The following is a 12,894-nucleotide window of genomic DNA, read 5'->3' on the forward strand; positions in this document are numbered from 1 at the left end:
CAGCTTCATCCTCGTTGACCTTCTTGGGCTTAAAGACCCCGTATTGGCACCCAACAACGTGACAAGAAACGTGCTAAGGTGTGACGCTAATTTGGTGGGCGCGGTGGGTGCGGCCTGTGTGGTATCGAGCGCCTACCAAAGATGTCAGTTGACGAGGGCTGCGTGTGGTGGTGGTGGTGGTGGTGGTGGAGGTGGAGTTGGAGATGGGCATAATCTTGCACTTACAGCGACCCGCCTCCATGCGCTCTGGACCACTTAGGCGTTTTAGTGCTGGTTGACGAGCTGAGCTCCATGTCTCCCCCCAAGCAGGTTGATACGAGCTGGCCTGCGACCTGCCGATGGCGTACAGGCTATACAGATCCTTCTGCAACAGGATCGAGACCAACAGCGCGGTAGTGTAGGCAGGCCGGCGAGGTTGAGGGATCGCCAGGGTCCTCTGGTGGCAAAATCGTACACGGACTGCCCTTAGCACGGCATCAGGCAGCTTGATGCTTGTCAATGCTGCAGGTCCGCGTCCGCCCTCAGACTGGGTACGGGTAAAACATGGCATCTTCATTCCCGAGGAGTGATCCCGTGAGCTCTTCAGCCGTTACAGTATTGGGTTAGTGAGGGATACATAGGGCCGTCAGCAAGGTGCCTAATTACCACAGGCGAGTGGCATTGCGTCGTTCTGCGACTTGTGTGTCAAAGCCATCGTTCGGTTGGACTGAATAGGTTGGGTTGCTGGAACCAACAGCTTGGCCATCACGCTGGTTATGACGTATATCATCTGCCAAATGCGCACGTTTCTTCGGGAGGGTCTGGACGCCATCGATTTGGTTGGATCCATTCACCCGCTCAGTCTCCAGACTAGGGAAAAGACGGGAGTCAGTCGACGGACCGCATCTTGACCGGCGCGCCGTCGAAGTCAGTTCCCGGGGTTTATTGAACGCCAGACCGACCACTCGGACCACACCGTCCAGCGGTGTAAGAGCAGCTGAGGACGGCTCGGGGTGATCGATGGTAATGTTTGGTACTGGTTGCTGGTTGCGGCTGCCAGAGAAGGTAAGTAGAGAGAGCCTCCTTGACTCTAAACTGGTGAGTGGCTTTAGCACAGCACGTTAAGTAAGACCTTGAAACAAACGAAGCCACCTCGCAACTTTCAGGAGACTCTAAGCCTCGTGTGCCATCTCCATCAGCTCGTATGGCGTACTCTGTAATCAGCCATGACGCCCGTTGCACGATCTTGCTCTGATTCAGGATCCATGTTCACCCTCGATACAACAGGGAAGAAAGGCACAGGTGAGGACGCGGCTGGCTGATGAAAGACAATTCTTTGGTGAGACCGAACGCGCGAACATCGTCCAGGTACCTCGAGGTACCGCTGCGTGTCAGCAATCCACACAGATTGTCGTGGGTCTTTAGCCGCAGGCCTGCTAAGCCTAGAAAGGAATAGAGATGGCATTGCGCTATTTGCGTTCCCATAGGCCACGGGGCCAAAAGCCATCAAGATCAGGGTCGCTCCTAGGCCTCTCTGCGCGCATCAGTTTGTCGAATGATCCGCAGTATTAGCCCTCGGAGCGTTTGGGAGCTTCTCGGGCTCGTGCAGGACGTTGGGTCTTGTACTCCGTAGTGGAGAGAGCTCAGTTCTCAGCGGTAGGACTTGCAGTTTTGCAACGCGGAACGTGCCACATTTCCCAAGCTGTCGTCAGAAAGAAAGCCATTTGTCATGGTGAGCTTGAGTTCGAGATTCGCCCGCGCTCTGTTTGGTTGTTTGTTACCGCGTGGCAAATAACTTTTGGTTCGGTAGCTGGCTGACTTGCCATGAGAGGTCCAACAGGGACCTTGAAACCGTTGTGGCTTCTAGATGGAGGTCAGGACAGGGGAGAGGCTGAGCCTGCCATGTGTTAGTGCGAGTTGTGCTGAGCGAGGATTACTCATTTGGGGAACCCGGGTGATGGACAAATTTGCTTGCATACGTATGTACGAAGTATTCTTTTGACGAGGCATGAGGTGTGTCTCTTGTTCCTTATCCATGTGCTCATTGAACAGAGTACTTGAACAGATGAGGCCAGACCAAGTTGACGACTCCAAGACAAGTACTTCGGAAGAGGCGAGTGGTGAAGCGTGGCAGCACAGGAGCTCATCCTGAAGGCATCCTATTCCGATGTTAGACTAGCCCACCTGGACCAAACCTCCAATTCGGTGTAGAGTATCCGTAACTCCGTATATCAGCGTCTTGGCCACCAAGGAAGAAGCTCAAACATTACCATCGCTGTAATGTTAATAGCCCAATGCATGCGACGGCCCTGGCAGACGACACCACGTTCAGGGCGTTCCAAGGCAAGGACCAGCATGCCGGTCAAGGAGGCACGCAAGTCTTGGGTTCCCAGCAAAAGTCAGGGGACTGCATCTCTAGCCAGGGCTACTGTCCCCCGCCATTGCAAAAAGCAAAACGCGAAGGGTCGAGCGTCTCAGTTCTTGAGGAGGAGGCGCGCCTCTCGAAAGGTGGTCAAGCTTCCAACGATGTTACCACACGCAACGGGCTGCCTTGCGACAGGAGTACGAAGTACTGGGAAGCTATTAGCCCAGGCTGAGCCTTGAGGTTTGCGTGGGGGTTATACTGGTGTGTGGCACTGGTGCCATCCATTGTCAAGGATTCCACAGCTTCTCAATGGCACTGTCACGTACCGGTATCTAACACGTTGCCATTGCCGAATGTAATTGACATTGGATGTCAATCGGATTGGCAAATGTGGTTGTGATGATCGACCGACCCAAGCCTTGTCTCATGGAGGGACTGTGCCCTGACCACCATGAGGCCCGTGAGAGCGCGGCTGGCGGTTGACTGCGGAGGATGCAATGTTGCTTCTTCCCACAAGTACCCGTCCAGCTACGGGGCATGTCCTAGAGTAGGGATCTCGAGAAAAAGCAAGGTTAAACAAGGTAGCTAAGCTATCCTAACCTAGCAGGATAGGCATGAATCAAGGTTCTGTACGAGGTAGCTTTAGTTCCGTCTTCTGTGCTATTCATAAGCTTTGAGACTTACCATGGATGCTGTAGCTGGCACAAGTGCGAAAAAGTCATTTCCTCGAATGACATGCTTCCTAGAGTCTCACTGACAGAGCCCCAAAAGAGTCGTTGATTGATCCTAGGCCGCGGCTTTCCAGGCCCCAGAGTAATGCAAGCGCTAATAACACGGTGCAGTAGTGTGCTGCAGTAGAACAGGGCACTAGTAATAGGGACTTGGAATTACCAAGTCAGCCTGGGTTCTAGAGCAGAAAAGGGGGGAGGACAACTGCGAGATTGGACTTGCACATGGTACGGAGCACATAGAGCCGAAGCAGGATCCCATCAGATGCGGAAATGCCTTTCAGAGAACAGCCCGCGCCGAGTCAGGATCGCCATGATGCTGTTGGCTGCATACTCCGAGGTGCAGCATAAGTCCAAGGCGATTCGGCAGGTCAGGTGGATGGTCTAGATCTGCTCAAAGTCGGGGTCTCCGCTAGTAAATCGTTGGAGCCATATAGAGCAAAAGCAAGTCAAAGATTGACAAGCATCATGCTAGTTGACGATGCTAATGAGATGAATGAGATGAATGAGATGGATGAAGAGATTTGTGAAAGAGGCTCTTGTCTACCATGAGCTTAATGGAAGTGGAAGCTCATGGGAAGGTGTACTGTGTCAGATTTCTGATGCACTGTGATCTCCATGGTTCCATCGAGGAAGGTACGGCGGGCGGACACTGTCCTTGAATTAGGTTTGGGCAACCTGGTCCGCCAACCTGGAACAACAAAAAACTATCAACTTAACCAAGACGAATACATACATACCTTCCGAGCCCATCAGATGTCAGGATCCCAATTAACCGTATCCAACCAGCTTTTTGATTTCTGACGAAATGACTCCATCTACAGAGTATCCTATCCGGCTGCAGAAACGCAAGACTGCATGCCCGCCTCCACTCCTCCTCACCGGTGCCCAAACCTGATTCTGAGGCCAGATGCAATATCTACAATAGCGAGCAGGGCTCGGAAGCATCCTGTCCGCATCCAATGCTTCCTTCGCTGTCGTGCGCCCTGCAGCCCTTACTCGAGCGACAAGACTGGACAACCGTGATTGGTATGATGGGAGTGACGGAGCAAGAGATACCACACGAACAGAAGACGATGACAGCAACTTTGAGGCCTACTGGTGGTTTACAAGCCCGGCCCCTCCCGCACGTCAGCGCGTTACCTACATGTATGTATGTATGGATCGCAAGTGTGTCTCTGCCGCCGTCACCACTGTTGGCACTCCAACTGAAACCAGCGCCAAATACCATGCCATTGACAACATCATCACCATTCCCAATCACAGTACTTTGCTGCAATGATATCATGCTACAGCAGCACTACAACGTTGGAGGCCGCAAGCCCTAGTCTTGCCTTGAGTTGGTGGACATTGTTGTCGTGCGACTCTTGGAGAGGGATCAACGTATTGTCGAACCACGACTGGGCAATGTGCTCCACATGCCTCGTACCCAAGCATAGCCAGCCTGGTTTCTGAGAATCTATCGCTTCCAGGACCGCGCAAGAAGATGTGACTTATCGGAGCACCCTTTTGCCCAAGGCAGCCCTCCCAGGCTACACAACTGCTCACAAGCAACAGCCTCTTCCCTCATATCTCGGTCACCAGCATCGATAGCGCTGCCGCTCACCGTCCAGCCCAAGACCACGAGCAGTCGAGACAAGCTGCGTCCCACTTGGTACATGGAGGGTTCGAAGTACCCTGAGGTATCTGGCCGTCTCTCGTCAGGGCCCTGAAAACGCTAAGTCTTTGGAGGGTGGAGAGGCCAAGGTCCCCCCATCCAGCTGGGTGGAGACGCATGCTCAGTGGCCTCCACGTCCCATGCACCCATCGTCGAGAGCTAAGGGGACCTAGCCCGCTAGTGGCCCCAGGCAGGGATTGGAGGAGACACTTTGATGGCATCGTTCGGCGGGCCTGGACGATCCTGGACGGGACCAACGGCACATGGTGGTTGAAGCTCCTGGGTCCCTGGACGGTGGCACTCTTCACCTTGCCCATGAGGCCAACCTCAGCGTTGGACCATGATGGCTGTGGGGAGATGGCGTCGACGGGCATCAGAAGTCTCCAGTGCTGGATCTTAGAATCCTTCACACATTGTCACCCTTTAGCCTGCCTCCCAAATAAGACGTCTCCCCCACATGGCCCCTCCATCCCTCTCATCTTTCCCTCCCTTTCATCTTGCGACCATTGAACTGTCGCCCGTTCCAGGCGACTAAAGGAGCTTCGATCAGCCGCTGGTGCGCTGGTGTCGACGGCTAGTCCAGCCCAACACCCACACCACCACACGCCAGTCTCCACAGCTTCATGCCGAGTCGTCACCCTCTAAGCTCGAGGGATCGTATTTGATCAACCGCTATCTCATCTGGACGGTCGTCGAAGCGTCCGACTCTCTCAATTCAACTCCCGAACACCGCTCACTTGCACAGGGGCGCACCGACGGTACCGAATGGCCCTGGAAATCCCCTTTGGCTTTGCTTCGAGTGAGAGAGACCTGGCTTGGTGCGACAGCCATAGCATGTCTTCCGAGGACCAAGACGCCATGATGCCGCAATCACCTTCAACGATGGAACCCCTGTGGCTGAACTCGACGGCAGCGCAGATGCAGTCGGGTCAGATATCACCTCTGAGCGCAGGAATAGACATGTCGTCTGCACCAACAATGATCCATTCCGCAGCCTCATCTGTTGACTCTTGGAGTACTGGTTATGGCGAGCGTGATGATGTGGAGATGGACAACACCTGGGAGCAAGGATCCGACGACATTCTTACGATTCCGAAGCTGGAGCCGGTCGAGGACGATTTGAACATGGACGATCTGAAGGCAGCGCCATTGGCACCAGCTCCCGCAGAACCCTCAAGCACCGACCCCAAGCCGAAACGACCTCGAGGAAGACCAAGGAAGCATCCCTTGACGCCAGCAGTGGGCGCCAGCAAGGTGACCAAAGGTCGATCAAAGACTGGATGTATTACATGCCGTAAGCGCAAGAAGAAGTGCGACGAAGCAAAGCCCCGATGTACGACCCAAGCCAATTCACCCAACTTGCTTGTTCATTGGTTTTAACGAATGTATTAGGCATGAACTGTGAGAAGAACGCCGTGGTCTGCGAGGGCTATCACGAGAAGCAGATCTGGAAGAGTGGCAAGGAGAAGGCCGAAGAGGGTACGTTTAACCTGACAACAACGGTTTAGTCTCCCTAACCTCAGAAACAGAGCGGTTGCGGCGAGAAAGCCTCCCCATGATCACCATGCAGCCCATCTTTCATGGTGTCGAGACAGCGGAGGACAAGATCTTCTGGAAGCACTACATCACGCAGCTGAGCAACGTCCTTACAGTAGAAGGCGAGGCCAAGAATGCCTTCAAGGACATTATTCTTCAGCTCGCCAACAAGCACCAAGGGCTCATGCACTCCATCCTGGCCGTCAGTGGCAAGCACATTGATTGGGATACTCCCTATGGCGCCAAGTTGCTGGCCGATAACCCCCAGTCAAGCCGCGAGGCATTACAGCAGCGAGCAGACTATCACCACGATGAATCGATGAAACGACTCTACGCGGACATGGGCCGATCTGAGGACAAGGACGACCCCGAGAACAAGATGATCCTGTCAGCAAGATATGGACAGATGCTGTGCCTGCTGCTTCAAACTCGCGCTGATGGGAACCCCCGGGGCGAACACCGAGTGCACCTCCAAGCGTACCAGACTCTAATCCACAACTCGCCCCCTGAGGACCCAGCCTTCCACACCTTCATCACCGAGTTCTTCCAGTACCACATCTACGCTGATGATCTCTTCTGGCATCCCGAGAACAACACAGCGCGCTTGTCCTCTGAGGACTGGACCCCATCAGAACCAATTCATCCACCTCGACTGCTAGGCGTTTCTGACGGCCTCTTCCACTACCTTACTCAGATCACCACCATCCGGAACACCGTCCGCGCCAACATGGCAGCTTCAGTTGACCCTGTCGTTGACTACACTAGTTTATACCGGGCTGCCGAAATCGACGCCGCCATCCGGGAGTGGACGCCTCAATGGCCGCCAGGCGACAGCCGTGACCGTGTCGGGCTGCTGTACAAGCAGATGATGTGGGTGTATCTCTTCAGGTCCATCTACCCGCCTTCAGTGCCACCGATGCGCCGTTCGACCTTTAGCACGCTGCCTATCCTACCGCCGCCCCCGCCGACCATGCCCTCTGCGCCGGCACGACGAGCCTCGATGATGGCCACGGTGTCGATGGGTAAAGGTCCTTCGGATGTCCACATGGCGAGCAGCTGCCCGACTTCAAGGAACCCATCCAGAACAAGTTCGATGCACGAGCAGGACTCGACTTCATCTTGCGACAGAGCATCATCGCCACCACCGAGCCGACGGCCGGCTTATCATGACCGCCGCATTACTCTGGCGATTGAAGAGTCACTGGCCATCCTGGAGTCCTTCAAACCTTCAGACCCCTCGCAGACCCTCCTCCTTATCCCATGTCTCGTCATCGGTACTGCATGCTTCGAACCAACCCAGCGCGAGCGCATCCGGGGTGGAATCAAGGCAGTCCGCGGCTACACAGGTCTTCGAAACTGCGACCGCGTGATCGAGCTTCTCGAAAAGGTCTGGTCCTGCATGGAAGAGGGCGACTGGGTCTCTGTATGGGACTGGCAGGGCGTGGCTCGCCGGATGCGCCTCGACTTCTCCTGCTCATGAATTATCACGACATTATACAACCGAATTAATACGTTTATCACGAAGAAGAACTGCAGACTCATCCGCCACTGAGAGTTGGAGGCCATTGAGCCCCCAGTTTGTGTCCAAGTTTCATAATATCTACCAAGCACTGTCAACGGCCGAGACGGCATACCAGTCTGTTATTGTTATTATTTTGATCCAGCACAATGGCAGTTCTACTCATGATGAGCTTTGAGGGATCTGGACAGCAGGGTTACACACAAGTCCAGGATTCGAGAAGAACAGCAAATGCCTTGATCATTTCAACACGGAGGCAATCATCTTGATCACTTGACTACGACGATGTTAATATCAGGGCTATCACGAGGAATGGAGGTTTTGACTACTCTTCTGTAACCCGCGGGATTATGAGATCCACGCGTTTTTCTTTTATTGTTTTCGATCTGGACGAACCTCTGACCACGCCACTGAGGCACTTTGGGTGGCACAGCATGACTTTATATACTGGAGGTCCTACCCCTGAGGGGATGGATTGAGGAGAAGCAAGGCGTTCATGTTTTTGGATCTGGGTGGTGTCTCGTCTCATGAGAGGAACCAGAGCCTTTGAACGGAAGGGGATACGGCAATGTCTTTTTATTTGCGACTGGTTTTATTATTACTGCCATCTGCTTCCATTTTACGGGATGATGGGATATGAAGCACCCGGCGTCGAGAATGTCAGGCTGGGGCAACTGAACAATCAGAATTGGAAACATGTCGAGATGTTATAGGCATGCTATGATGCTGCTGCTTTTGCTTTTATTCCGGTAGTTTTACAATGATGCAAGACGAACCAGAGCAAGAACAAGATGCTGAGCCAGGTGGACTCATTTGATGGTCATTGTCATCTCACTTCATTCTCGATTGCCTATGTGACTTTGTCGAAATTGAGGCCTTGACAGTACTCAGTTATTCGATATAGATGCTGTAGTCTTGCTCAAGGCACATGCAGAAGACGTATTCATGTCTATGCTGCCTCTTCTGTGTCTCTGACACCTTTGGTAGGTCTTTGCTGTCCCTTGTGCGCCTTGTGAACAACTGGGAGCCATAATGAAGAGTCACATCATATGCGGAGAAACAACCTATCGCCGGAAAGACAGAATGCATTTGTGATCCTAAGCACGATACACGAACACCTTCACACGCATATAGCAACACGAAAGGCCAATTCGTTCTTTCCACCTCTAACAGACTTGGTTTCCTTAAAAGAGCATACAGAACCGTAGCGTCGCCCCATGTTGAGCATAGGAAATGTCCCCAGATAACATTTTCAGACTTGGATCCCTCGGATAGCTAGCCTCTTTTCATCATGGTCTTTTCATCAATCATCACGCTTCTCTCCCTCAAAGTAGAATTTGCCCAGAGGCTCACCACCTCGGCCAGGCCCTACTAGACCCGACGCTGGTGCTCTGGTTTCGCCTCTGTCTAGCCGCTGGACGATCCTCTCCGCTGTTTCGTGACCAGCACTGGGTTGTGACTGCGCCTGCGACACCGGTACGGGTCCTCGGAAGGTTGTGTCAACGAATGAATCGTTCTCAGCACCCTGTCCTGGGTTCGGGTCGGTGGCCACACCGTCCACCATCCGGGCATCACGGCGCTCCTGGAGGGCAGAGATGCTCACAGGCGTGTCACCACCCATATGAGTATCGCGCTCGCGCTCGCGCCGGGCGTCGCTGAGCCCTGAGTTCGTCCTCTCAAGACCCCAGATCTGAGGAGCTGGTCGACGTTGGTAGATGGGCCCAGACACAGTGCTGCCAGCGCCTTCACCGAAGCCCACCAAAGATGCAGAACCGTCATCACTCATTCGATCATCGTAGCCACCTACGGATCGAGCTGTGGTACCGTCGAGATCCTCATCCATGGCATCAGGATAGCCCCCCATGCTTGTAACTGAATCGGCTTCACGATAATTGGTATCGGTGCTCAGCATATCCTCGTCATGGTCGCCGCCCGTGGTGCGCGCATCATCGCCCTCACCAATGTGGCTCTCGGTCGCGCTGGCTGTGCCAACAGTGCTCATCTTGGTGACAGCAACAGGCTGTCCATTGCTATCAAAGTAGGCGGGAGTCAGGTGCTGGGTCGCAGGAAAGTTGGGAGGGAAGCCGGTCGTCGAGGTCGGGGTGGTTTGCGGCGAAGCGGAGGATGCGCCGGCGGGAGGAGGCGCATGGGTCGGGGCTCGGAGGGTAGCAACGCGCTCGAGGCCGGCGAGTCGGGAGATGCGGTCGGCGCGCTCAGCCTCGAGGCTGGTGGTGGAAGGGTTGTGCTGGTGGCCTCTGCCAAGGGGACCCTGGGGGAAGTGGCCGCGATGGCCGTCCTTGATGGCTGTGGTGGACAGGGCGGAGAGGGAGGTGGTGGTGCTCGTGGGAGTACCGCTGATAAGAAGCAAGGAGCGAGGTCAGTTCCATGTCGAGGTTCAAGCAATGCGACGTCATTGCACGACGGCGTTAGTTGGAGCGAGAGGGACCCACGGCATCTCAGAGGGTGTCTCTGGTCTGGAGCTCGGAGGCGGGAGGTTGATAAAGGTCGGGGGTTGCGTCTGCGCCATGGTGTCTGTAGATTGACCAAGAGAAGGAGGTCGAGATGATAGGTGATGGAGGAGCAGCGAACAAAGGCGAGCGTGAATGTGAGGCGACGTCAGGAAACGAGTTGATCCGCCGTCCACAGCGGCTCAGGCAGTTTGGGCGCGCACGTCAATGTCAATGGGCAGACAGTCGCGATTGTCTGTCAGAACAAGAGAGAATAGATGGAATTGTTAGGAGAGAGATGGCGAAGGGGGAGATGATGAAGAAGAAGAAGAAGAAAGGAAATGCGTGAGTGCGTGTGTGTGTGTGTCGTCGCAAAAAGATCAGCTGGGCGAGAAACTGGAATGATGCCCAGGGCCCATGGAGAGAGATTAGAAGGATGCAAGGCACACATCGCCCCTTCCTCACTGGACCAGAGCCCATTGCCCTGCCGCTGCAGCGCTGCAAGCCTCACTGAAGGAGACGGCCCCGGCCTAGAATGGGGGACCCGACCCGGGAAGCCGCAGCACGCGCTGGGCGACACACACACTGGACTTGACCTAAAACCAAGCTTCCCATCACATCGATGAGGGGGCGGGGCAATCGTGAGTGATTGGGCGGATAGAGGGGTTAGGTATGACGTCGCCAGCCGGTTACGTGATTGGATGGTTTCCATGTGGCCTTTTTGTGAAGCTGCTGTTTTGTCTCTGAAGGGTCGAACGTGGTCTTGGCCCAAAGATGGATGCCTAGCGAATGAGTCGAAAGTCGTTTATCGAAGAGTTGGGCTGATTATCAGGTGCTGCCCATTCTTTGACAATGCCAGTCCGGCTTCCACCTCCGGACTCCGAAAGTGGGGCCGTGTTGAATCCGCATTCCGTCCACTAGCCCCGAAGCCAACTCAACCACATCGGCTGATCACAAGCAAAGTCTTGACCTCGAACATATGTGTATCCATTCTCAATTGTCAGCAGTCATCTGTATGGACAATTATTATTCTCGAGGCAAATGCTCTTCTATCTCTCAAGTGCCTGGTCTAGTAGAGCTTTCTCTCTTTCTCTTATCCAATTTCCCGCCTTTTCCGCGAAACAAATTGACTTGTCTCAGCGCCACGCCACATACACACGGACGACGCGTCCACCCGACTAAAGCTGATTAACCTGCCAAAAGCCAATCCCAATTCCCACCCGTTGCAGCGCCATAAAATAATAAAAAGCAAAAAACAAGACAGAAGTTGGACGCCAATAATGACATGCTTTCAGGTCATTTTCAGACTTGATGGAATATCGACAAGGAATAGCTGTGAATAGCAGAGCTTCTGTTTCTCTCATAGGAAAGCAGCGGCGATGGACACGATGCCCACCATGGTCAGGGCCATGTAGCCCGAGGTCTGGATAGAGCGGGAAGAAGCATTGATGTCGGGGGCCATGGTCGTGGGCTGAGGAGGGTTCCACGAGACAATCGACTGTTCCGTCTCGGTGGCAGAGGTGACCTTGGTCTTGCTGTTCTTCTCAGTCTTGGTCTCCTTGTCCTTGTCGTCTCCGGTAGCCGTGGGCTCAGCCTCCTCTGTCTTGTCGGACCCCTTGGTCTCGTCGGGCTCGTTTGTGGTCTGGCTGGCCTTGTCGTCGGTGGCAGTAGCCTTGGCCTTGGCCACCTCGGTGGTAGACTCGTCACCAGCAGCGATGACGCCGGTGATGACGAGAGCAAGAGGAAGAACGTGCTTGGCGAAACGCATGATGTCGGTGTTGTAAAAGATGAGGTGATTAAATTGATATATTCGGATTCGGTGATGTGATTATGATTCTTGTACGATGCAAGATGTTCGTTCGTTATATGGCTCGATCAAGTGATGGTTAACGGCTCGACTCGAAGGGTAAGTTGGAAAAGGGGAGACGAAGCCGGAAGAGATGGAAAATGAAGCAAGAGCCAACTTCCAGGGGAAGGAGTAACGAAGAAAAAATAAGCAGTCAAGCGAAGGACGAGGCTGGGCAAATGTGAAACGAAGGCACCCAGGTAAAAAAGGAAGTAGGAAAAATGGGAATGCAGTGCAGGAAACCAGGGGAACAAGAGAAGGTCAAATGCTTTAAAAAGACCTTGCTCCACTGGACGCAGGACCCTGCCTGCCTGGGCAGTACCAGGCTCTGGGGTGTTAATTTTGGAACCAATGCTGAGAAAGCCTCCGGCCCACCGCGTTATTCCTGGGGTACCTACGTGTATTGGTTGGTGCGTTCAGTTGAGACAAGACACAGTAATAGGGGGCTTTTTCAGTGGCAAAGATGAGAGCCAGTGTTCGTGATGATTCCCAGCTAACGGAAAGAGTGAGCCGTCCCAAGTCTTACTGCGGTTTGTTAGCAGTGCCGACTGTCCGAGAGCATGGAAAGAAGCAAAAAACACGGCATCCATGGATCGGCAAGTTTATTAAGGGGGACTGAATAGTGGCACGTCCATTTCTACTCAACCAAAGCTGAACAGCTCAATTACAGAGACAATAAAAACACAGCAAAACAAATAACAAAACAACAACGATTCGCCTCTCCTCGTTCATCGTCACATTCCACCACGCACATGTACATATTCCAGCCAGCCCCCAAAAAACTTCGTATATGCACAAGCCCCCCCTCCATACAACA

General features: G+C 53.8%; 5 protein-coding genes across 5 annotated transcripts; 2 read left to right on the forward strand and 3 right to left on the reverse strand.

Annotated features, from left to right (window-relative positions):
* Window positions 1–73: 73 nt before the first annotated feature.
* MRS44_007395 (uncharacterized protein) lies at window positions 74–1,246 on the reverse strand (the record flags this gene model as incomplete). Its single annotated transcript, XM_065620517.1, has 3 exons — window positions 74–578; window positions 646–1,085; window positions 1,193–1,246. The coding sequence occupies 3 exons, from the start codon at window positions 1,244–1,246 to the stop codon at window positions 74–76; spliced, it is 999 nt and encodes a 332-aa protein (XP_065476589.1).
* Window positions 1,247–2,273: 1,027 nt separating this feature from the next.
* Window positions 2,274–2,576, forward strand: MRS44_007396 (uncharacterized protein; the record flags this gene model as incomplete). Its single annotated transcript, XM_065620518.1, has 1 exon — window positions 2,274–2,576. The coding sequence occupies one exon, from the start codon at window positions 2,274–2,276 to the stop codon at window positions 2,574–2,576; it is 303 nt and encodes a 100-aa protein (XP_065476590.1).
* Window positions 2,577–5,587: 3,011 nt separating this feature from the next.
* MRS44_007397 (uncharacterized protein) lies at window positions 5,588–7,745 on the forward strand (the record flags this gene model as incomplete). The annotated part of the gene is made up of 3 exons (XM_046271279.2): window positions 5,588–6,062; window positions 6,122–6,208; window positions 6,259–7,745. 3 exons carry the CDS (start codon window positions 5,588–5,590, stop codon window positions 7,743–7,745), a joined length of 2,049 nt encoding a protein of 682 aa, XP_046129070.2.
* A 1,342-nt stretch (window positions 7,746–9,087) lies between these two features.
* Window positions 9,088–10,311, reverse strand: MRS44_007398 (uncharacterized protein; the record flags this gene model as incomplete). Its single annotated transcript, XM_046279737.2, has 2 exons — window positions 9,088–10,138; window positions 10,235–10,311. The coding sequence occupies 2 exons, from the start codon at window positions 10,309–10,311 to the stop codon at window positions 9,088–9,090; spliced, it is 1,128 nt and encodes a 375-aa protein (XP_046129069.2).
* Window positions 10,312–11,591: 1,280 nt separating this feature from the next.
* MRS44_007399 (uncharacterized protein) lies at window positions 11,592–11,999 on the reverse strand (the record flags this gene model as incomplete). The annotated part of the gene is made up of 1 exon (XM_046279722.2): window positions 11,592–11,999. The coding sequence occupies one exon, from the start codon at window positions 11,997–11,999 to the stop codon at window positions 11,592–11,594; it is 408 nt and encodes a 135-aa protein (XP_046129068.1).
* Between the last annotated feature and the right edge of the window lie 895 nt (window positions 12,000–12,894).

This window comes from Fusarium solani (assembly GCF_023522795.1).
Source record: "Fusarium solani strain SB1 chromosome Unknown bctg00000004, whole genome shotgun sequence".
In the NCBI taxonomy this organism is placed as follows: domain Eukaryota; kingdom Fungi; phylum Ascomycota; class Sordariomycetes; order Hypocreales; family Nectriaceae; genus Fusarium; species Fusarium solani.